The sequence below is a fragment of the Miscanthus floridulus genome, chromosome 8, assembly GCF_019320115.1.
Source record: "Miscanthus floridulus cultivar M001 chromosome 8, ASM1932011v1, whole genome shotgun sequence".
Classification (NCBI taxonomy): domain Eukaryota; kingdom Viridiplantae; phylum Streptophyta; class Magnoliopsida; order Poales; family Poaceae; genus Miscanthus; species Miscanthus floridulus.
The window spans coordinates 102,895,802-102,920,584 of record NC_089587.1 but is presented as its reverse complement, the minus strand read 5'-3'; the positions used below and the strand labels follow the sequence as shown (position 1 = coordinate 102,920,584).

The 24,783-nt window shown below is 46.5% G+C and overlaps 1 protein-coding gene, 1 long non-coding RNA gene and 1 pseudogene across 2 annotated transcripts; 2 read left to right on the top strand and 1 right to left on the bottom strand.

Moving 5' to 3' along the window:
* Nucleotides 1-475: 475 nt before the first annotated feature.
* Nucleotides 476-1,508, top strand: LOC136473126 (uncharacterized). The gene is made up of 3 exons (XR_010762507.1): nucleotides 476-658; nucleotides 879-990; nucleotides 1,312-1,508. It is a non-coding gene; the product is annotated as an uncharacterized lncRNA (long non-coding RNA).
* Nucleotides 1,509-10,024: 8,516 nt separating this feature from the next.
* Nucleotides 10,025-14,597, bottom strand: LOC136469659 (glycine-rich cell wall structural protein 1.8-like; annotated as a pseudogene).
* A 5,052-nt stretch (nucleotides 14,598-19,649) lies between these two features.
* On the top strand, nucleotides 19,650-22,858 carry LOC136473125 (cytokinin dehydrogenase 11). Its single transcript, XM_066470814.1, has 4 exons — nucleotides 19,650-20,556; nucleotides 20,654-20,932; nucleotides 21,536-21,816; nucleotides 22,315-22,858. Exons 1-4 carry the CDS (start codon nucleotides 19,825-19,827, stop codon nucleotides 22,652-22,654), a joined length of 1,632 nt encoding a protein of 543 aa, XP_066326911.1. The 5' UTR covers nucleotides 19,650-19,824; the 3' UTR covers nucleotides 22,655-22,858.
* The last annotated feature ends 1,925 nt before the right edge of the window (nucleotides 22,859-24,783 follow it).

The window sequence follows — 24,783 nt, the reverse complement described above, 5'->3', positions numbered from 1 at the left end:
TTCCCTTGACAACCCCCTTTCTGCTGCCTGCAATTTGCAGTGTCAGAGTTACTGTAGTTAGAGCATTCCCTTGTTAACCTTACATGCTCGTAGTGTCATTTTCTCAGGATGTCTGTCTGCCTATTCAAATTCAGTTTTGCATGTACTGTACACCATCACGCACAGTCTGTCTGCATGCACAATCACAGGTGCTTGAGTTTTGTTGGGATTATAAAAATACTGTTAGAAATGCAAGCCCACGGTAAGTTGCTCATTAGAGCTTTCTTCTGGCACTAAGTCACCGAACTTATTTTTTAGTGAGGGTTAGGACACAAAGCTGGAAGTTGATTACTTGTCACACAAATTGTGAAGGCTAATGACCACTTTTTTATGATGTGAACAATAATATAATAGTTAATAGAGAATATCAATTTGACATGTTCCAATTTATACCTTCAGGGTTAGGAGCACGCAAACTGGGCAGCTGTCCAATTTATACCTTCAGGGATATGATATTTCAAAAAATAAATTAAATGATCTATTCCTCCATACATAGTTGTGGCAAACCAGATGACGATCCCATCCTAGATGACAATGACGATGCCTCCACTGTCCGGCCTCGATGCACCTCCTCTGCGCTCCAGCGATCTCAATCTACCTTGATACCTCGACTGGCAAGGTCAGCACCTCATGAAACCTGATTTTTCTTCCATGATGTCCTCCCTGATCCCCTTCACACAGAGATGGAATACCGAAGGATGCCAGGGCAGGGACGTCCGATCTGGTGTGTGTGTGTGTGTGTGTGTGTGTGTGTGTGTGTGTGTGTGTGTGTGTGTGTGTGTGTGTTTCGCCCTTGCCGCTTTTGCTTGCTCACCTGCTTGTCATGTTCTGTCGCAAAGGGCATCAGGGATTCAGGGCTTGTGAATTTCATACTCAGATTGTATTTGTGAAGTATGGCATAAAGGTTGACAGGGATGATGCCCACTATCTATGGACTGAAATGACCTCAAGGTAATGTATGGTACAAGTTTTAATTTCTCGTTGATTTTTTGTGAATTTGATATGAATTTCACTGTTTCCTTTCATTTGGGTCCGAATTAGAGTGGCAGCTTTGAAAATGCTCTAAATGTTTTCTTCATGAGTAATTAATCTTGTACTAGAATTGTTCAAGGACCTGGTGTCCTGCATCCATGGATTAGTTGCTGTATTGGTTGGTTTGCTTATTTCCCCTTTCATTTGTTTCATTATGAATTTTTGAACTATGACTCCTTTAGTGCTGTGAGCTGCTACTTGTATTTTTAATTGATCACAAAACTTCTTACTGCAATGCAGGCCATACTTTTGATTCACGTGCCATACTTTTGATTCACGATTGAAGGCCATACCAATATTCTGCCGTACCTCTGCACAAAACTCTGCTAAACATCTGTGAGGCTTCAGTCCATAGTTCTGCACTGCTTGTTGGGCAGAGGATGATGTATGAGAAACCTTCCCTGGATGCCGATGTTTTAGATGAATCAGAGTTGGCTCTTTAGTGCTGGAGGTAATTTGGGTGTTACTTTACAAATTGGTGCTCTTTTGATTCTATTGTTTTGTATTTTCATTAAAAACTGAATCTTTTAAATGCATATGCAGATAAGAGATCTGAAATTGATGCCTGTGAAAGCATATGCAGATAAGACACATGACAAGAATTGTGATAAATGTATACGACTGAGGTGACATTGGTGCTTTGACAGGTTCAAAGTGATGGTCAAGGTCATTTTTTCTGCAATTTTGGAACATATTGCCTAAATCAGGTATGCATGTATTTCTGGAAAGTTGTTTAAATTCAGAATTAAACCTTTCAATTATCTCAGAGCCAATCTCAACATCCATGGTTGCAAAAAAAGAGTGTTCATGTATTGATTGTTGATTCTTGCACGGACATGGGGTGAACAACACATATTATACAACTTGCTATAGTTGAGCTATGTTGCTCCAAATTGCTACCTGTATGTGTTCAGATCTGCACTAAAATAAGGTATTATGAAGCTGGCATGTAGCAAGGTTGCTGCAAGGCAACAATTCAGCTATTATGGGAAAATATAATTAGTAGACATGGTTTGTTCTAATGGGATTTCAGTTTATTCTGCACACAATGTGCTTGTTTTATCTGGGTGAGCACCTTTAGAACCTTGGGATTGTTGGTAACAGCTCTTCCTCTGATCCTTGTACATGAGACTGCAGTTTTTTCTTAAAAGAGGGTTTGCAGTTTAGAGATTATTAATTTTACTACTAACTTATGAGCACCATAACCATATAGGAGTAGTAAAATGTTGACTGTTTTTTTTTTTAGTGCCATTCTGTGCTTGAATGTTTTCTGACAAGCACTCCTATGCAGGATTTTTTTTTCAGTGCCATTTGCTTGAATGTTTTCTGACAAGTACTCATGTTCAGGATTCTATAGAGATTTATCGGTACATACTCGCAAGTTAATGGAAAATGACATACCTTTCTGGCTTTCTCTAGACTCTACATCTTACTGTTGCAGGAAATGAGAGAAGGTAGGAAATGTATAGCAACTTTTCATTTTCTGTCAGCACACACCTTGATTTATCGAACACATGATTGATCCAATCTTGGTATCATGTTGATCTTTGGTTAAACTTGCATGTGCTTCTGTTCCTTGATTTTGGACGGATGGTTTGCAGCATTTTCATTTATTGATGCTAATTTTTATTTGCAGGACTTTTCAGGAGGTGGGCAGTTGTTAATATAAACTATTTCCCAGGTTCGAGTTGTAATTTCTTTAGCCTTGATCTGGAAGGTAGTCAGTTCTACCTGTGACTGTTGTGATACCTTTTAGATGTAACAATATAGGCTATGAATTATGATAACTAATAATATTTTGAAAGTTTATACCGTTGTGCCGAATCTTATGATTAGTCTTTTTTGGGGGCAAAAGGGGTCTTATAATTAATCTGACTATATAGACATGCCCATACCTTTGGTGCCTTAATATTTGAGCATCAGTACAGAAAGTTTTTTGTTCACTGAAATAGCGGCTCACTTGCATCAGTATTGATATTTCAGCTGCCTCTAGGTGATTTTTGGGTATCAGTACAACACGCGTTCATATTTATATGATCGGGGTATTATTTTTTTCCAATTGCACTCAAACCAGTTTGGTGTTCTTACAATAGTATTCTTTTGGTTCCTCATAGAGCACTTGTGTGCTAAAGTCGAACAGGTCTAACTTCTGAGTTGCCTTGAAGACACATGCAATTCTTGCAATTCTGCAAGTTTTATATTTAGCAGAAGTGAAATAATGTTGTGACATCAGTGACACCACAGGAAGCTTCAGTTCTGGCTGACACAGGTGAAAGAATTAAGCATGTATCATTTCTTTCCTCTTTTAAAGACAAGATAATAACATGAACCTCAGTGTTTTCTGTTTTTAAGGTACCAGAAAAAGAATGGTTGAATGGAAACTTGTGCTGTTGAGCAGAGCAGGTGTTCGTCAGTTTCCACGTGGCAGGATGTCTTCTACTTGTCCTTTCACATGGCCAGAGATCAGACAAAAGAGATTTCACACATAAAGATAACTTCGGTCAAGGTAAACACCACTCGATAAGGAGTTACACTCTTACATATAATTTCTATTCTCCATGCAAACTTGTTTTCATAGCTTCATGGTAGCCTTTTCCAATTACTACTTCATATAAAAAGTAATCATTTTATCGAGGATTTTTACATGGGCGTGAAAAATAAAATCTAAGTTGTAAGAGTTTTATGGGCTATGCCATACGCCATTAAGTGAATCAAGGGGCATTTGGAATTGTAGTATATACTGACAAAGGGCTTCCTATATTGTCATCATCAATTCGAGGTATGTAGAAAAGGCCTTGTGATTTCGTTTGTAGAGTTAATTTTAATTTGGCTTGTGCGGATAATATTTATTGGAGTGATTATGAACATTTCACAGTTGTAACATGATTTTCGTTGCTATGCTGCATTTTTCACAGGATGCAGTTTCTGAGAATAATTTTCCCCAATAATGCTTATGGATGCTGTTGGGATGGATGAATGTGCCATCGGAACATGGCCTCAGCATACAAGTTTTTACTCACGATGCTGCTTGAATGGAGCTCAGCCTCATAGAGTTCAACGCTAGGTGCTGAAGTCCTATAGCAATTGTGTATGATTATTCTAAATTTCTTTGAGGGAATGTATAGCTGCTTGTCTTATGTGAAATAGTTAAAAATGGAGTAAACTATCAATACATTTGCCTTACTATTATTTGAGCTAGAAAAATTTTAAGGCTTAGTGCATCACATGCTTATTAGTGCACTTTTGCACTATTGGAATAGCATAAATTATCGCGACTGTGTTAATTTCATAAACTTTGCTTTTTGGATTAAATGTCACTTTAACGGCGGTATTTAATTTCACAGTATTATTATATTATCGTGTGATCCTTGTGTTTTTAGTACAAAAGTTTAGCTGTCCCGTAACAACGGACGGGCCACTTTCCATCAGTTTGTATGATTTTGTCCATCTATCAGCTACAGCAAAGATATTTTATTTAGCGTTGGCCTTGCGTGTACTTTTCTTTGATGAATGGAATGCTAATACGTCCCTTCTTAGAAAATATCCTGTAACAATAATATCAAAAATGCACTTCTGATTCTGCTAGACCTAGATGTACTCACATAGTCACATGCATTTAGTATTTTCCTGGGTGTATTTTCTTTATTAATGTAGTAAAAATGATGGAATGTCATGTTAGAATTGCTTGGATTATTCCTGAGTTCGATTTGGATTAGTCATGTGCAAGGTACGAATTGGATTATTCGTAAGTCATGTTTATATCACATATGTGTCCACAACTCCTGACTGCCTGTGAGGCACCAGAATGAGCTCTTGCTTCCTTTCTTACCAGCCATCCCTATACTACCATCAAGTAGTATTAGTTTGCATCCGAAAGAACCCAACCCCTCCCTCACCCACTCATGTTGGTATTGCATTAGTACTAAAAAAGGTAAAAATGCTGTGATCATTGATTTAATCCTGGCTCCAACTGATATAGGAGATATGTCTTCGTCCAATTACATTGATTCAATCTCTTTTTTTTTTAGGCCACCAACACGAATTCTTCTGCCACTTTAAAGCCAGGACTCGGCAGCCACAAACATGAGTGCTAACGTGAACTTTCAGTGAAGGGTGCTGTACTTGAGCATTTTCCTTTAACTTATTAGTGTAGCATTTTAACCTTTGGTGCGAAACAATGGTATTCGAGCAGATAATTAATTCTTCTGATTTGTTGGAGGTAAATTTATTTCATGCTAAGTTTAGATTTTTTTTGTTTGTTCCATGAATGATCACTTAGATGTATGGGTGAATTTGAGCATTGATGATATAATGGCAACATAGAATTTTGAAACTCCCGTAGCAACACACGGGCAGTGGCGGATGCAGGATGGAAACAAAGGGAGGCTAAATAATAAAGATTTAGGGCTAGAGCTAGAGATTAATGGTAATTTGAGGCTAAGTAACCGTAGTCTAATGAAGAAATCAGGCTCACTAGGGGGGCTATAACCCCGACAGCCCCTCCCTTTGGATCCGCCCCTGCGCACGGGCAAATGCTATTTATATATATACTCAAACATGTGTACAGGATGGTACAGAGATGTGGTGGAACTTATTTGTGGATTTATTGACGCACGAAAGAAATGGATATCGAAGATTTCTTCCTGCCGATATAAAACACTATCTTAGCTGCATCACGGAAATGTCTATACAGTAAAATTTGTGAGCCTACGACGCCGCGCTCTCCTTGACTATGTTAATTTCACGAACTTTGTTTTTTGGATTAAATGTCACTTTAACGTCGGTATTTAATTTCACGGTATTGTTATCTTATTATACGATCTGTGTGTTTTTAGTACACAAGTTTAGTTGTCCCGTAGCAACGCACGAGCATGGTACCTAGCGTAAAACAATGGAGAGAGTGGTAGACCGGGTGTGTGGTTTGGTCCACACTCACCGTGAGCTATCGTTGCAAGGACCCTTGGTGATGTTTTGGATAGCTTAATTAACAAAGCTTCCAAAACTTCTAGGGGGTTGAGGGGCCTTCATGGGTATGACAATAGTAAAGGAGGGGATGGGGATTTGGTGTGTGTGTGGGTGGGTGGGGGGGGGGGGGGGGGGGGGGGGGTAAGGGGGGGCGGAGATACACCCATGATATACGTTGTAGTTGTTTTGTTCACACAACCGACGTTTGCATCATACGTTGTCCTCCTATCCTCATCACCTAGCTAGCTATACGTTCATAGTAAAGTGCAAGGCGTGATTTAGATTTTTTGGATTTATTAATTGATTGTGTGACCAAATGAATTCATTTCATTTGCAAACTCTATTTTCAAAAAACCTGGCTACCTATATACGTATACTTGATACAGGCTAAACCCTTTTTTTCCAAAGAAGCAAAGGCCACGGCGGGCCTGTTCGCTTGAACTTATCAGCTAGAATCTACAGTATTTTTCTCTCAAACAAAACAGTTTCAGCTGACTTATCAATCGGCTTTAATACCAGCCGAACACACCCTTGCCGTTGATGATGCACCGTACACGCACGTTTAACAGCAGCACACGCAAGCAATCGCAAATGACAACAAACCTGTCCAATGTCTCCTTCTCGCTCCTCTTCTTTTCACAACACGAGGAGTCGGCTAGAGGCTGCCGACGCTAACTTTTTACAAGTGTCAGTGTGAGCACCAGCTCATACATGTAGGCATGTAGCTTCTCTCTTGAATTAAAGAGTACAAAACTTATAGCTTGTAATAAATCTTAATTTCTTATTTATGCCACGTATCTTCCATTCTCCGGTTTCAAAAAATTGAGCTTTGTTGATATGTTTTACTGCTCATATCTTTTATATATATATATATATATATATATATATATATATATATATATATATATATATATATATTCCGCTTAAAATAGCTCCTTTTTTTAAAGACCCGGTTACCCGACATTATATTAATAAGATGGAAGAAGAGTTCACAACTACATGCGCGAGGAACACAGCCGCCCATAGCAAACCGCTACAGGTGGTTTAGAATCAGTGGCGAAGCTAGAATAAATTAGAGGGGATGCACTTGCTTTGTGGGTGCATATACATGTTTCATGGGGGTGCATATGCGGTGAAATTTTACCCAAACTCATTGATTTTGCATTTTTTGGGGTGCATATATGGGCACCCCCTAAGTATAGTGTATTAGTGTAGCTTCGCCCCTGTTTAGAATACATAAGCTAATTACTCCCTAAATTAGTTGCAACAAATAGGGGCATGAGGACCCTCCCTCCAACACTACCCCACAAGGTGGATTCGTCTTTGATCCCAGCAAACACCTGCATCGCTGTACTCGTGGAGTTAGTAAAGACCGTGGCGTTTCTTTGCTTCCAAATGCACCGTTAGGTCAGGATCACCAAGGTGTGGACCATTTTGCTTCCCCCTCTATCATCGATAGGAACCAATCTTTGACATCCACTGCCTCATTCCATTGAGAAGGGTGCAGATTCCCATTATTACTCCATATAGCTACACGCTCCCATATGGCACGGGAGAAGGGTGCAGATTCCCAATATTACTCCACTATGTACTCTTTTAATTGTTAATTGTTAAGTTTAGACGCATGTAAGCTAGATGGTTGATGTGATCTAATTACCTAATTATATACCTAGATGGTTGATGTGATCGAGAACGTGAAGAAGATAGTGGACCTAGGTCTGGCTATCAAGGAAGCGGTAGACACCGCAAAGCACAACGAGAGAGACTGCAGGCTTGTTGTGAGCATTGTGGGTCAGGTTTGTGGGCTCATGCAAATGCTCAAGCCCACGTGGCGATACTGCAGCACCCGTGCATCACCGGTGCCCTCGACGATGTCGTCAACTCCCTCGAGGACGCACTGAAGCTTGTCAACAAGCACCAGAAGAAGAACAATGTGCCACAAGTATCCTCATTGGGGGAGGGGGGCTCGAGCCCCCTATTGCCGCCAACACACCACTGTATGTATGTAATGTAATAATTCAATTCCTTATTCACTACTACTTCCCAGCTATCAGTAGTACAACTACATCAACCTACTTCCCAGCTATCAGTAGTACAACTACATCAACCTTTCCCATGTGCCTCGAATGCTCGATGATTGAGCTTGCTCTTAGGCTCTACGTTATTTACAACGGATAAGAGGTAATAAATTTTAGTCAGTGTGTTCTCATTTCATGATTTAGCCAGCACTAGCTATTACAGTTAACGTTTTCAATGGTTTTCAGATCAAGCGATTTGCACTCTCATGAGACACAAGTTAACCACGACGATGGCTTTTGCCACGAGAAGTAAGCACTAGCAGATCGGGTCGGGTCAGGGGGTCCATGGTCATGTCTATTGTTCTTGAGATGGCTCTATATATGTGTGACGATCTCAGCTGCTTGTCTGCCTCATTTTCCAGCTGCAGGAGCAGAGACTACTTTTCCAACTGGGCAAATGAACAACCTAATGTGTGCTGTTGGTTACCCCTTCGATGCAGTATCTTACATGCCTTAGTGAACCCGCTGGCTGTTTGTGAACACTCGTATTTGGGTTTTGTTGGTATTGATGATGAGGAACTTTGTAGCCATCATCTAGCTGACTCAGGAGTAAGTGCATGCAAATAGTTCAAGTTTATCATTGAATGCCCTACTTACTGTCGGATGCAAACAAAATATAAATCAATGTTTCTAATGAATGTTTCTTTCATGGTTTTGGGGGGGGGGGGGGGGGCTGAGCCCCCCTATTGCAGTATTGCCTCTGGCACACCACGAAGAGTCCCCTTCGACTTTTCCATGGCGTGGTAGTAGCTTCCCCTCTAAATCTCTCTCTCTTGTTGATTTGTGCAGATTTGTGATCTATAATCTGCATGACCGTGTGAATGTGTACATGTAATTGATCCAGGAACAAGAAGCAAATTTGTGATTTTTTTTGTTGTGACTTGGTTTCTGCAGGCTGGGATCGACTGTCAGGCTGTTGGGCTTAGCGGGTTGGTATGACACGTCAAAGGGTATAACAGCCGTTCCAGGGCCTTCTTCTCGGCACGATAGGTGGCACTTCACAGCACGACACGACTAGCTAGTCATGCCTATCGTACTCGTGCTGTGTAGTATCATGCCGTCCGATTGGACATTTATAATTGGTTACGACATTGGGGCCAGTACTCGTTGCAACAGGGGTGCGGCTGGGTGTGATGATGCCATATGGTCACTAACATGAGGCCTGAGTGGGTTTGTGAACTGATTCTAGAAGAGCCTGTAAGTATGAATTGTTCAACTTTAACAACAATAATAATCTAGTGCGAATATGCACTACTATTGGACTTTAGCATCACAATTGTGTGAAAAAGTCTGCACTATGTCACTGAAATGTTTTGTTATTAGAAATGGATGCAGTACCTTGAACGTGCACTTTCTTTGATGGCGTGCAGCAGTACGAGCGCTGTCAACGCCGTCGGTCAGTTCCCTAAGATCTCTGAGGTGCCCATGGACACGGATGCCACCGATGTGGTGGTAAGCAATCGGATCTCTGAGGTTGGCACGGATGCCACCGAAGGGGAGGTGAGTATGGTCAACCTTGAGTCTTATATGAGAACAGTTTTCACCATTGCGTGCTGAGGGATTCGTAGTGGTGGTAGTTTTGATAGTTTGATTGATCTTTTCTGTGGTTTTGTAGCACGAGCTGCCGCAAACACAGCCAAGAAGGCATTGGAGTTTAGGTATTTGGATTTATTTGCTCATCAAATGCAGTGGGCCTACCAATACATCCATTGGAGAATGCTGAGGTGGAATTTGTGCAAACGAAAAGGAAGTTGATAATTTATCGGACAAATGATCCGTTTCTTTCTTGGCCCTCAAAAATTTTTCATTCCCTATTTGACACCGAGTTCAACTTTCATTCCTTATATGACACTCCGTTGGATTTTCCATCCGAGAACTGTTAAATGCACTGTGAAAAGGCGATTTTGCCCCTATGGGCCCCACCACCCTTCTCCCTCCACTCCTCCTCTAGCCCGCCGTGTCCTCCCCCAGCCCACGGCCGCGCCACCTGAGGAGAAGGCTGCTGCGGCCGGAGCCCCCTCCCTCCTCCGACGAGCCACGCCACCCTCCTCCTGCCTACTCCGACGACCCACGGCGCCCTCCCCTCGCTCCCTCCGCCGGCAAGCCCCCTCCCTCCGCCGAAGATCCGCAGCGGCGGGGACGGCCTGCCGCAGCTCCCGCGCAGCTCCTCCAGCTCGCGCCACGAGTCGTCGCCTGGGCACACGGCCGCCGCCGCCTCGTCCGCGAGCTCCTTCACCCGACCCGCCACCCTAGCCCACCGCCGACCGTTCACCGCGTCATCGAGCACCCGCGCGACCTCGTCCACGAGCAGCCGCGCGTTCACGAACTGGTCGGCCGTCATCGGCCACGCCAGCATGGCCACCCCGACGGCTATGGCCTCAAGCACGGAGTTCCACCCGTAGTGCGTGAAGAACCACCCCACCGCGCTGTGCTGCAACGCGGCCACCTGCGGCGCCCACCCGTGGACCACCGTGCCCCTGCCACCCGCCGCCGCCACGCGCTCCTCGAACCCCGCTGGGAGCGGCGCCACGGGGCCAGCCGCCCACACGAAGGCCACCCGTGTCCGCTCCAGCGCGGCGGCCATCGCCGCCGCGTGAGACTCCTGCAGCACCGCCATGCTCCCGAAGCAGACGTACACAACGGAGGCTTCGGCGAACCCGTCGAGCCACGCGCACAGTTCGGTCGTGGCCGCGTCTGCCTCTTCGCCGCGGTTGCCCGCAGCGTCGGCCATGGGAGCCAGCGGCCCGACCGTGCGCGCCCCGAAAGCCCATGTCCGCCAGCGGCGCCTCCAGGTACCGCTCCTCTTCGTCGGAGCAGGCAGGAGGAGGGTGGCGCGGCTCGTCAGAGGAGGGAGGGGGCTCCAGCCGCAGCGGCGGGGATGGCCGGCCGCAGCGGCGGGGACGGCCGGCAGCCTTCTCCTCAGGTGGGCTGGGGGAGGACGCGGCGGGCTGGAGGAGGAGAGGAGGGAGAAGGGTGGTGGGGCCCACAGGGGCAAAATCGTCTTTTCACAGCGCATTTAACGGTTCTCGGATGGAAAATGCAACGGAGTGTCATGTAAAGAATGAAAATTGAACTCGGTGTCAAATAGGAAACGAAAATTTTTTGAGGGCCAAGAAAGAAACGGGTCATTTGTCTGGTGTCAAATAAGGAATTATAGAGAGCGTGCCTCTATCCACACCTGCTGGGAATGCTGAGGTGGACGAACAGGTAGAAGAGAGCGAGTGTGGCTCTATAACTACATCCACTGAGAATGATAAGGCGGAAGAGACACAGACAACAAGCAGCAAGCACACAAATCCATCAATACGTCCGCTGAGAATGCAGAGGTCGAAGAGAGACAGACAATTGTGAGATGGTGAATGGTGTGTACGCCACTAAAGGAGAATGTGCGGCTGCAATTGCAAGAGACCGATTGGAGCTTGTGAATAGGACGCAGGTGCTTAAATATGTCATTGGGGCTCTAAAGATCGATTTGGAAGACTAATGTTGTCACGCTCAGTAGAAGGGGTTTAGTGTTAGAAGCAGGCAAGAAAATCAAAGGTAAAGCCAGTTCTAGCTTAACAATTCTTCAGTTCTTTGCAAACAAGTGACTCATACTGGCAACTGGAAATGCAGACGTTGTCTGCTGAGCTTGACAACATTAGTCTTCCACCATTTCCTGAGTCTTCATCGGTCTTATCTTATCATTAGTCCTGGTAAGTAATGCTTGCCTGCTTCTATTCATCTATTGGCAACAGCTGTGGCGCCTCTTACATATACTTGTATAACTTTGATGATGGAGGCCACGTCCAGAACTGGAGATTCTCCTGTCAACCTTGGTGTCAACTGTCAATGGTGCTGCAAGTGCAAGTGCTCATCTGGTTCAGAAGACCATGGTGTGAATGTCACTGACTCACTGCTAATGCTCACCAAGATCCTCAAGGAGACCATACCATCAGGGGGGCTTAGCACGGCTCTAGCCAATTCTTCAGAACATGCGTAAATGCTGCTGCTGCTGCCAAGGCCCACGGTACCATCAATTTGGCTAGAAAGCATGTCACATGCAATTCCTTCTTCAGAACCTACACGGGCACTTTCATATTTCAATTCAGCCCACAATAATTTAGCTCAACTCTTTTGGGCCCAGCTCTTGAAAATTGTAGGCCTAATAACTCGGCCCATAGTCCTAGCAATGCCCACCGCCCGGGTCGGTCCGTCGTCGTAGGAGCATTCTTCTGCGTCTGATGATTGGTTGCACTGCTTTTCTCCTGTTTTGGGTCACTTTGCTTCCGTCTTGACTTGTGTAGTTGACTAGTTGTGTTTCCATCACTTTGCTCACGCCTCAAGGTGAGGGTGCATGTATGACGTATCCAACAATACTCGCAACGTCATCTCGAATGGAGGTCCTAGCTTATATGACCTTGCCACGTTGCAGATCACTTGCAATTCCAAGCAGCTGGAGCTGTAGACTGCCTGAGGCTGTGGGTGAGATGTTAGCTACCGTGAAGGATCAAAAGGGCAAATTCTGGACTAGCACACACACATTCTCAAGGAATGATTGTTGGAATACCTGTACAGTGTACACACACACACGAGTTTTCATAGGACAAGGAAAGCAAAGAAAAGGCTAGCTAGGCCTATTGAAGCTGACATTTCCTGGCCAATTATTGTGCTCCATTCCATCTCATATCAACGTTTCATCATCTGTTGTCTTTTCAGGGGCATATTATTGCTTGTCTTGCTCGATTGGGAGCGAGACCACCTCTTTCTAGATTTCCAAATTTCTTTGGTTGTCACAATGAGTGTATCCAATTCTAGTCACACTGCAATTACAAGCATTTTTTAAGGGTAATTACAAGCCACACGGCATCCAATGATAGCAGAGAGAGAGAGAGAGAGAGAGAGAGAGAGAGAGAGAGAGAGAGAGAGAGAGCATCAACTCCATCGGCAATAATAAAGATATAAGATAAGATTTGTTTTTCCATGCAAGTGCAGTCCTATAGCTTTGGAATTGCATACATATATATTGCGAATAAAAGATTACGAACTGTGGGGATTTTTTTTATAAGTAATATTGTGGGGGATTTTGTGTTTTATAAGAGTGTCTCGCTCTGTTTTTCTTCAAGGAAAAGGATTTTGTTTTGGATATATATGTTGCGGACCTTTATCTGCCCTGCCTCGCAAGTTGCACGTCATGTTCTGCACAAGTACAATCCAAAATAGGAATCTACATACTATATATAGGCCACACGTGATATATGAACAAAATATAAATACATATGACAAGAACGGCACGATCAAGGTTTCCCAGTGAAGACATGCATGCATGATAAGGGCGAGCGCGCGAGGCGCACAGAGATTCTGAGAAAAATCGCTGCTCTCTTGCCGATCCGACTACGTGACACCGACGACGGCGCCATCGGAGAGAATTTTCCTCCGTGTCCATAGAAAAGGCCCCGGAAGAAATGAATTTCTCCTCCGTTCGTTTTCAAGCCTGCATTGTGCACAGTCTAAATCGTTCTATCGCACACTTTGCACGGTTTCGTTTTTAGTGACGGGTTAAAATGACTGAAGTGACTCAAACTTGTCCTGTCCTGTTCCACCATAGGTATATATTCTTAAATTTCGTTTCGAGTATTCGGTGAAATGGTCCTTTTCACAAGTTTTGGCAATCTGCTTGTACGTATCCAAGAAAACGGTAGGCGCTACATACATACGGATGTAGCTACGCTACGTTTGAAGGCACTAGTGACGAACTTTCGACTAAACTGAACCATGCATGCATGGGAAACTTCCACCAGTTGCTAGTTTCTATGCGCAACGCAATCACAAAACTCTGAAAATTTTGCTTAAAACCCGGTGACCAAGTCGCGTTGGCCTCCTTCCGGAACCGTCTTCGAAGGAGCGGCCGGGGGCCCTGACTGAACACATGAAGTGATGAAGACCACCACAAACAGAGCCATCGCCCATCGATCGACCCCCAACCGTCACCGGTGCAAGCAACAGTTAATTAATGCACGCGAATGCTGCAACGCAAGTACGCAACAGTGCCGTGACACCATATCCGGCGATCGAGGCGATCTTCTTCCTCTGGCAGCCGATCGACTGCGGCAGAGGGTTCATCGATGCTGGCCGCCGTACGCCGGCGACCGTGATGACCGGCCGGGCTTCCTGTGCTGTCCAGTCCTGCTCGATCTGCGCCTTCACGTGGAGGCCTGGATTTTTTAGCAGCATGCAGATGCAGCCCTACAGCAGCCTGACGGGGCTTGCGTGCGCGACCGAAGTTGCCAGGCAGGCCTGGTGACGCTGACCAAGTGAGCTTGCAGCGAGTCAGTCGGGCTGCTGAGTTCATTCATCAGGGCTTTCACGGAGCGCCATTGAAGGCGCCACACGTACAGCATCGTTTCGCTGCTTCCCGTCTCGGACACAGGATCGCGAGTGCAGGGTAACATACACCTCGGAGTCTTTCCAAGGCTGATCCTCAGGATCCACATCGACCGTCATCGCGTACTGTACTTCCTACTACGCGATTTCAGGAACGTACGGCGGTGATATACTGTGCTTTGTATCAGCACTGGTCAGGAGTGATGACGGTATGTACTGTTTTAAAGGTAGCCGTGATTTTTCGTTTTATTTTTACAGTAACGATATAGCTCTACAGGAGGAGCAGGTGCCATCTCTCTCAGCAAAAAAAAAAAAAAAAAAAAAAACGAATCCCCACTCGCTCATCCCTATCCGCCCGGCACCTCAGCCTACTCGCTCATCCTTATCTGCCCGGCGCCCGACGCAGCAGCGTGGCCGCTCGTTCGTCCGCGCCCCTTCCCTCACCGGACCCTCGTCGGCTACGCACGCCGTGCCCTTCACCCCACCGCCCAACGCCCCATCGTCGGCCGCGTCGCGCGCCCGCCCCAGTCACATGTGCCGCTCGCTCCCTCGTTGTCCGTCCGTCTTTCTCCCATCATCGTCGTGCGCGCCGCTGACCCCGCCATGACCGTTAGGGAACACGTGTCGTGGCGCCCCAGGTCTTCCTCGGCCGAGCCAAGGGCACCCACGAGCAAGGGCGGTGCTGGTGATGCTCGCGTGCCGCGGCTCGCCGCCGGCTCCCACCCCGACGCCCGGAAACGACCGGCCCGACCTTCCCCATGTATGTTTCAAATGTTTCAGAAGTTTCAGATGTATATTGCAATTGTTTGATCTTGATGTTACAAAAGTAGATCGGGGATGTTGCATATGTTTGCAAGTGTTTCAGAGGCATGTTGCAAGCGTTTGTTCAAAATGTATCTGCCAAATGTATGTTGCGGTCGTTTTTATCCGAATGTTGTATATGTTACAACAATATGTTCTAAATGTTTCAGCCGTTTCAGTCTTATGTTGTAGCAAGTGATTTCATGTTGTAAATTGCAAGTGTTTTATTTCTGGACGTTTCATGTGTTTCACACACATGTTGTAAGAGCATGTTCCAAATGTTTCATAGTCTTATGTTGCATTCATGTTGCAAGTGTTTTATGTTGTTCGGCGGGGCAGGGGGACGCGGCACGCGACGCGCAGGGGGGCGACGGACGGGGGCGCAAGGGGCCGACGGATGGGGATGCTGTAGGTTGAGGCGGGCTGGGGGTGTGCTCGTCCTCAGCCGCTCATACCGGCTCCCGTGTGTCACCCGCGCGGAGAGTTGGAGAGAGAGGAGGGGTCAAGGGAAGGACCGACGGGCACATGCACGGGGCAGAGCACACTCATGGGTGTGGGGCGAAGGCGGACGGAGGTGGGTTGTGCGGGACTTTAGGCACTAGCCACACCCTTTTTTTATACCCCCTCTACCCTAAATAAAAAGTCAAATACCAAGTTTGACTAGTTTTATGGGGGGGGGGGGGTCAAATTTTATATCTTTAAATATTTTTGTTAAAAAATGCATTAGTGATCTAGTAACACTTACAATATTACGTAACATAGACATTTTTTTATATATTTATTTAAACTAAGATTGTTTGAATTCTCAAAAAACAAGATTTCTATTTTGTTTTCGGGTCGGAGAGCATACTATTTTGTGATTGTTGTCTGATATAGGGTAAGTATAAATAAAAGCTTTATGGGCAAATTTAGTATGTACAACAAATTAGAATTGATTATTGATTATCTTCACTCCTTCTATTCATTTTCTAATACAACACCTATTTATCTGGATACACTATAGTGTGATAAATTTACCAATCATTTTATATGCATTTTAATTCTTTGCATTTCATCTTTACAAGTTTTTATATAATTTATTTGAAACATAAGATTAAGTTACATCAGCTCTTCTTGTATGCTTTTTTACATCATGAATCTATATCTTCCCTTTTAACTTCAAATCTTATTAGTGGTTGTTATTTTTTAACTACATGTGAGTTGTTGTAAAAAAACTACATGTGAGTTCAAACTCTAGTGGTAATCATATCTTTCATTCAAAAATTTTCCTTTTGTATTTTATTAAAAAGGTAGATTCTATGTTCTAAACTACCCTCTTGGTTACTATAATTGTATAAACACTCGTTTCAACCTGCACTACGGCATCAATATGTTGAATTTGCTATAACGACGAATTATATTTGTAGGTATATTTTTATAAACATAGAGTGCTTAAAATTGAATTATCAGTATTATTATGACATAATGTTTTAGTCAAAGTGTATAAAATTATCTACCATGAGAACTTACAAAAGTCATTATCATGGAGTATTAATAAAATTTAAAATAAACGAGCAGTACTATGGGTATGTGGTTTGTTAAGATTTTTCCATGATTAATAACGTATTAAATTATGTATTTATCATAATTTCTACATGTTTAATTGGCCTATATGCATGGTGACACATAACATTTATATTTACTTTGAATTTAACCATGGTAACATTGTATAATTTAAAAACATATATAACATGCTTTTTATTATTGAATTATTTTTTATAGTAGCTTATATTAGTATTTATGTATAGGTTTTAGAGATATTTCATTTTACTTTGTACACTGACACACGTGAATAATTTAGATACAAAATAAAGGGGTTACATTATATTATCTTTCATTATGTCATGTGTGAATAATTTATGGCAAAGTTAGGGGTTACTTTGCATTATCTTTCATAATGGTAATGGTGGATAATTTAGGTACAGAGTTATGGGTTATTTTAAATTATCTTCCATAATGACAAATGCAGTTTAGATACAATTTTAGGTGTTACATTTCAATTTTCAAACATGGAGATTGGTAATAATTTTTGAGAGCTAAATAGATCCAAGGCTATACCTATACTAGCAAAGATATTTATAGTGCTTATGATTATTGTAGGAATTTTTGTGATTTTTTTTCTATATAGCGCCCCATGAGAATTAACAAGTGTGGATGCTTCCTTGGAGGTCTCTAAGTAGTAATATTAAGATAATTAAGAGATGATGCAAAAGACTCATGTATGGTGACAATTTAATTCATGCATGTATAAACTGATTTTATTTGGGTGATTCAACATGGATTGTTTAATAAATGGGCAAGTAGCAATATAGTACTTACAAATTTGTGCATCTATTAAATGCGAAATTGTCCCTGTATGCCTTAAATCGTTTATATTTGGGTTCTACAATTTTTTAATGCTTCTAAAAGTGTTGGTTCATTAATTAGTCTAATCATGATTGACCTATAATTGCCTAAAAGTGTTGGTTCATTAATTTGTCGACATTGATTCATTCTAAAACCCTAAAAGTCCTTATATTTGTTGACAGTGAGAGTATTTTAGGCATACTTATAACTAAGCTTCTAGATATAATATTAGAAATATTATTTTCTCTATAATAGTTATCATGATTTAAATGTGCAATTTCATTAGTTATATAACTTTGATTGACACTACACTTCCTTTGAACTAGAAGGACGATGTGCAAGGACACTTTGAAGTCACATAAACTCATAAGTACCTCACTATTAATAATTGGGTGCTCCAACAAAGACTACATTAATTCTCACGAGACAAACCAGAAAAAAAATACAAATCATGAGATTCGTATAAACATCAAAAAGAACTTATCATCAATTCGATATACTGTTATCACAATGGATAAAATAACCATAGTGTCTATTTTGTTTTCTAAAAGCTTATCCACATATGTTATTATGAAAAAACAATATAAAGTAACCCTTAAATCTAAATTAAATGGTACTACAAGAAACATGATCTAAAGAAATACACTAAAAAATTTACATGTAAGTTACCTACAAATGCCATTACAAAGGTATAATCTAAAGCAGCCCCTAGTGTAGTTTTGATATATATATATTTAAAGCAGCAGAGACACGAATACGGAGAGAAAAAACTACAATAAAACATACAAAAATTTTAAAAGATATTCTCAAGTAAAAGTAAATTAACGAAAAAAGTTACGTATTGGCAGCCTTACTCTTTTTTTTTTTTTACCATTCACCGTGGGTTGTTTTGTAGCTTTCGAAACAAACAAGATACCCTGACTTGCATTGCCTGCCTTGTTGTATTCACATAAACAGACCGCTAGCAAGGAAAAGGAAGTGGCTGGACCGCCAGGCAGTTTGCTTGTTTCAGAAACAAAGCCTTCCTGTTGCGTGTGCGCTGTGTGTCCTGTGGCTCCTCTCCTCCGCTCCGCTCATGTCCAGCGCCGCGGAGCTCCCCGTCCTCACCGGCTCGGCCGCACTTCCAAAACGTGCCTCCCCTCCCCTAGTCCCTCCTCCCGCCCCTGTTGCCGGGCCCCGGCAGTGAAATTCGTTTCGCCGCCCACGCACGTCAATCCTAGAAGGCGGCGCAGGTGCGCAGCCGCTACCGCATCCGGCTCCCATCACCCGGAGGCACACGACACGGCTGTTGAGTGTTGCGTGTGACAGCGAGAGCGAGTGGGCTCCTGCCTCCTGGACCCTACCCAACTTCAGCTTAAAAAAAAAAAAAGCCGCGGTACAGGCATACAGCACACCAGCGTCCTGCACGGCACGGGACGTCGGCCCACAGCGTCAGCTCGGCCTCGCCTCTCCCCGGGCATGGAAACTTCAGCTTGAACAGGGGAGCGTGGGGGCATCCCCGGACCCGGGCATGGGCGAATCTGCCCTGCGGCATGACGGTGCCATGTGCCCCTGTTGTCATCTCCATTTATCCATCCACCCCCAGGCATGCCCCAGGAACGGCTCGGAGTTTCAGGGTTCCAGTACAAGTACAAGGCGATCAATTGGTAGGACGAATTCTTTGCAGGCCCAAATGCATGCCTGGCCCATCTGTCTGATTCTCTCTCGGTTGCTTTGCTCGCACAATAGTGGCAGACAAACTAACGTTAGATCCGATCGTCAGCATCCATCCGTCTCGCAGCGCAATGCAAATATGCAATCATCTGTGAAACTCGAAAAGGCAGAGGTCGGCCTCGCTACAAAAATACCCCTGTATAGGAGTAGTGGACACAGGGTTAAGTTAAGAAGAAGAAGAAGAAAAAAAATAATGAATCAACAAAGCGTTTGAAACTTTTGATTGGCATTCGCAGCATGCGGCCACCGTACTGTATGCTGTTTGTTTTTGAGAAACGTGAGGTGAGGGAGTACAATTCCGCTCGCTATAAACCCCCCCGCGACCCAAACTACCACGAGCTCAAGCAAGTAGAGCGCGGTGACATCACAATACACACTTGCACAGAGAGCTGCTCTGCCTCACCAGTCCCCGGCTTGGCCTTGACACAGCTCCCTGCCAGCCAGCAAGATGATGCTCGCGTACATGGACCGCGCGACGGCGGCCGCCGAGCCGGAGGACGCCGGCGAGCTTTCGCCCGCCACCATGGCGCCGGCCGCCGCCGCCGCCGGCGACGCGGCGGCGATGGACTTCGGCGGGCTCGTCCGCGCCGTGCCCGCGGCAGTGGTCTGCCCGGCGAGCGCGGACGACGTGGCCAGCGCCATCCGCGCGGCGGCGCTGACGCCGCACCTCACCGTGGCCGCCCGCGGGAACGGCCACTCGGTGGCCGGGCAGGCCACGGCCGAGGGCGGGCTGGTCCTCGACATGCGCTCGCTCGCCGCCGCGACGTCGTCGTCGTCCTCCCGCCGCGGCGGCGCGCAGCAGACGATGCAGCTCGTCCAGTGCCCGTCCGAAGGCGGCGGCGTCCACTGCTACTTCGCCGACATGCCCGGCGGCGCGCTCTGGGAGGAGGTGCTCCACTGGGGCGTCGACAACCACGGGCTGGCCCCGGCATCCTGGACGGACTACCTCCGCCTCACCGTGGGCGGCACGCTCTCCAACGGCGGCGTGAGCGGGCAGTCCTTCCGCTACGGGCCCCAGGTGTCGAACGTGGCCGAGCTCGAGGTGGTCACCGGCGATGGCGAGTGCCGCGTCTGCTCGCGCTCCTCCCACCCGGACCTCTTCTTCGCCGTGCTCGGCGGGCTCGGCCAGTTCGGCGTCATCACGCGCGCACGCATCCCGCTCCACAAGGCGCCCAAAGCGGTGAGCACGCAGTCGCAGGAGCCCAAACATTACGCACCTTGCTTGGGGCACTACTGACTGATGCTGCCATTCTCCTCGGTCGGTCCGGCGGTTGCAGGTGCGGTGGACGCGCGTGGTGTACGCGAGCTTCGCTGACTACACGGCGGACGCGGAGTGGCTGGTGACGCGGCCCCCCGACGCGGCGTTCGACTACGTGGAGGGCTTCGCGTTCGTCAACAGCGACGACCCCGTCAACGGGTGGCCGTCCGTGCCCATCCCCGGCGGCGCCCGATTCGACCCGTCCCTGCTCCCCTCCGGCGCCGGCCCCGTCCTCTACTGCCTGGAGGTGGCCCTGTACCAGTACGCGCAGCACCGGCCCGACGACGACGAGGACCAGGTAGGTAGCAGTAATTGCCAACGTCCTTGGTCCCTTGCGTGGCGCATTCCCGTACTTGCCCCTCGGCAGCTGTGGCGTGGCGTGTACTTTTCCGCGGGGCATGTCTGCCTCACTGCCTCGCCTCGTCGTCGTGTATCTCCCGCTGGATTTGGTGATGGGAGCGCGCGCCTCCGGCATGCGGCATGCCTCCCCCAACCTACCCAAGTGTGCCCCTGCTGCGCTGCGTCCTGCCAAACCACCCTACGCACGCACGCGGGGCCCGGCCGGCGCCAGTCACGCCGCGCCGCGCCGCGCCGCACGGCCGCGCCCCGATCTCGCTCGCTGGTGATCGAATCGGCGCATACAATGCGGCATGGCCCCGATCGAGCCCCACACCCCGCAGCCGCAGCGGCCGTGACGCGATTGCACTGCCCTCCGGCCCGTCCGTGACCCAGCGGATCGCGTCTTTTGGCAACGCCCGCGTCAACATATCGCACAGCTCAGCTCACTTTTCCTCCGCCACGCACGCACGCTTCGGCGGCATTGATTATCTGGATTTTGTTCGTGCACTGCCGCTCCCGTCATGCTGACCAATCCATTCGGTTTTTCTCGTTGTGCCTGCAGGGGGAGGGGGTGGCGAGCGTGAGCCGCCGGATGATGGCGCCGCTCAAGTACGTGCGGGGCCTGGAGTTCGCGGCGGACGTCGGGTACGTGGACTTCCTGTCCCGCGTGAACCGGGTGGAGGAGGAGGCCCGCCGCAACGGCAGCTGGGACGCGCCGCACCCGTGGCTCAACCTCTTCGTCTCCGCGCGCGACATCGCCGACTTCGATCGCGCCGTCATCAACGGCATGCTCGCCGACGGCATCGACGGGCCCATGCTCGTCTACCCCATGCTCAAGAGCAAGTGAGTGGAGCGTTCCTCTCCTCTGTTTTTCGCCCCCATCCCCTGCTCCTCCGTTCCTCGCACTGCGTGCCGTACAGGAGTGGATGGAGTGTACTGCCGTTCGCTGGCGCGACGTGCAGTTGCCGTTTGCGGCAAAGGGGGCCGGGGCGCATGTGAGCCGCCTTCCCTGCTCTCTGCTCGTCGTGTCGCTGACGTCTGGTCCTCCGGCTCCGGGCTCCGAGACACTTGCTGAATCGGCCGTACGTACGTAGTACCTGTAATACGATGGACCCGAGCTTCCGTGAACCGTAATTCGCCATCGCCGCTTCTGTGTTTGGATTTAGCCGTGTCGTTTGCTGCCCATATAATTAGGAGCCACTAACCCCAATCTTATGGAGTAGCATGATTGCCAAATTATTGCTCCGTCCACCCGACTCGAGGCTACTGCACAGTCCATGTCATGTGGGCCCCCGATAGGCAGTGGTTTCAGTTCACAGTCCTAACGTGTGTGCACTGCAGGTGGGACCCCGACACGTCGGTGGCGCTGCCGGAGAAGGGCGAGATCTTCTACCTTGTGGCGCTGCTGCGCTTCTGCCGGCCCGGCGGCCCGGCGGTGGACGAGCTGGTGGCGCAGAACGGCGCGATCCTCCGCGCCTGCCGCGCCAACGGCTACGACTACAAGGTCTACTTCCCGAGCTACCGCGGCGGGGAGGCGGAGTGGTCGCGCCACTTCGGCGCCGCCAGGTGGAGGCGCTTCGTGGACCGCAAGGCCCGGTACGACCCGCTGGCGATCCTCGCGCCGGGCCAGAAGATCTTCCCCCGCCGGGCCCCGGCTGGGCGTCCGTCGCGCGCCGTGTAGTCTAGTCTAGCAAGGGGAGGAGGCTGCCGCCTGCTGGTATGGTAGACGATGATCGCGCTGCTAGCTGTTGCCGGTGGAAAATTTGTGGACTGGGACTGGTATAAACACGATGTGTCCAGCGTCGTAGCGTGACAACCCCTCTGCCGTCGCGACAGATCGGCGCTGCTTCCAGAACAGGGTCATTGGTTACGCGCCGCCTCGATCGTCATTACTTGCCCAGGTGTAGTAGGTTCGGGCCCAGCTTGTCGGGCACGTGTGGCCACGCGCGCAGCACACGTAAGCTGCCGCACAACACGACCGACGCTGCGAGCAGAAAAATCGGCGAGATCCATCAACCGATCGATGCTACGGAACGGAACAGATTTTGGCTGTCGACTGGCCGGAAACGAGCCGGCGACCTCGATCGATCGGCCCCCATCGCTGTTGCGCTACAGGCTGCTGGCAAAGACGCTGTCGAGGCCGATGGATGGACCGATGATGATCCGGCCGTAGCAGCAAAAGCGTTCGTTAGTTAATGTATCAAGCTGCAGAAACTTATCCCCAGAAATCCAGAATTAGGTACGCGAGGGCGACTCCTGCATAGATTTACCTCATCTCTTATCGTCGTCATCCTTTCCAGGTCTCTCAGGAATTTTACTGAATCTTTTCGATCGTTTATCAGTACCAGGATACAAGCCGCCGGAGAGCGAGCTTTCGGGCGACAAAAGGCGCTGCTCGAGATCGGCGAGGGGATCAGCGGGGATCTGCCGGGACGACGACGCCGCGCGTTTTATATTGGAACAAACAACTGCCCCCAAGCGGTGGCTTTCTGACAACGCAATCTAGCCTATGAGTAGTGTCGTCAAAGCGACCGTATCCGCAATCCATCCATCATCCTTAAATTAACAATCTTTTCCTTTCCTTTTCTTCTGTTCCTTCGGATAATTAATTAATTCGTTAATTAATTAAAACAAGAGATCAAGAAAGACGGAGGGGGCGGCCGCGACGGCAATTGTCGTGTTCCATTGCTACGGTCCACCTGTTTTACACACAAACGACAGCGGAGAAGCAGTAGTCCGCGCTGCCGCCGCCATTGAGCTCAGCTCGGCCGTCCTTTCGCTGCGGTCGGGATTTTTTATTTTTTAATAAATATTATAATAATAACGGTTCCAAAAAATATTTTTAGATCTGACAATGCTGTATTGCCAGCTCATGTGGCGCGGCAACATCTGCCATGTTGGATGGCGTTTTCGACGTGGAAAAACTCGTCACGCCACGTCCGGTGGTGTGACAGTATTGTCTTGTGGCGCCACTGGAAGTGACGCGGCAAGACTAAATTTTTAAAAAATTATAACTCTTCAATACGATGTCAAATGAAGATGATTTTATATGAAAATTATAGATCTCGACGAGATCTACAACTTTCTATTTTTTGAGTTTTTTCGTTTAAGGACATTAAGATTCTCAAAATAATAATAATAAATTTCAGCATCATAATAATCGCGTACCCATGCTTGCCGCATTTAAAAAAATAATATCTTTTTTGTATGATGTCAAATAAAGATATATTTTATATCAAAGTTGTAGCCCTTAATGAGATCTACAAGTTTATAGTTTTGAGTTTTCATATTTGAGGTCGTTAACATACTCTAATAACCAATATAAAGTTTTAGCAGCATATTAATCGTTGATCAAAACTTATCTTTTTCGAAAAATCGTATATTTTTATTTGATGTCACATAGAACTACTTTTTAAATAAAAGTTGTAGATCTCATTGGAAGCTCCAATTTTGATATAAAAAGTACCTTCATTTGACACGATACAAAAATGATATTATTTTTCTAATACGATAACCGCTAGTACGCGATTATTATGCTACTAAATTTTATATTATTTTTTTGAGCATCTTAATGATTTCAAATGTTAAAACTCAAAACTACAAAGTTGTAGATCTCATTAAGAGCTACAACTTTCATGTAAAAAGTATCTTGACAACATAAAGAAACGATATTATTTTTCTAATGCGACAAGTTTTAGTACGCGGTTATTATGTTCCTGAAATTTTATATTATTTTTTTGAACATCTAAATGACTCTAAATGTTAAAACTCAAAACTATAAAGTTGTAGATCTCATTGAGAGCTATAGCT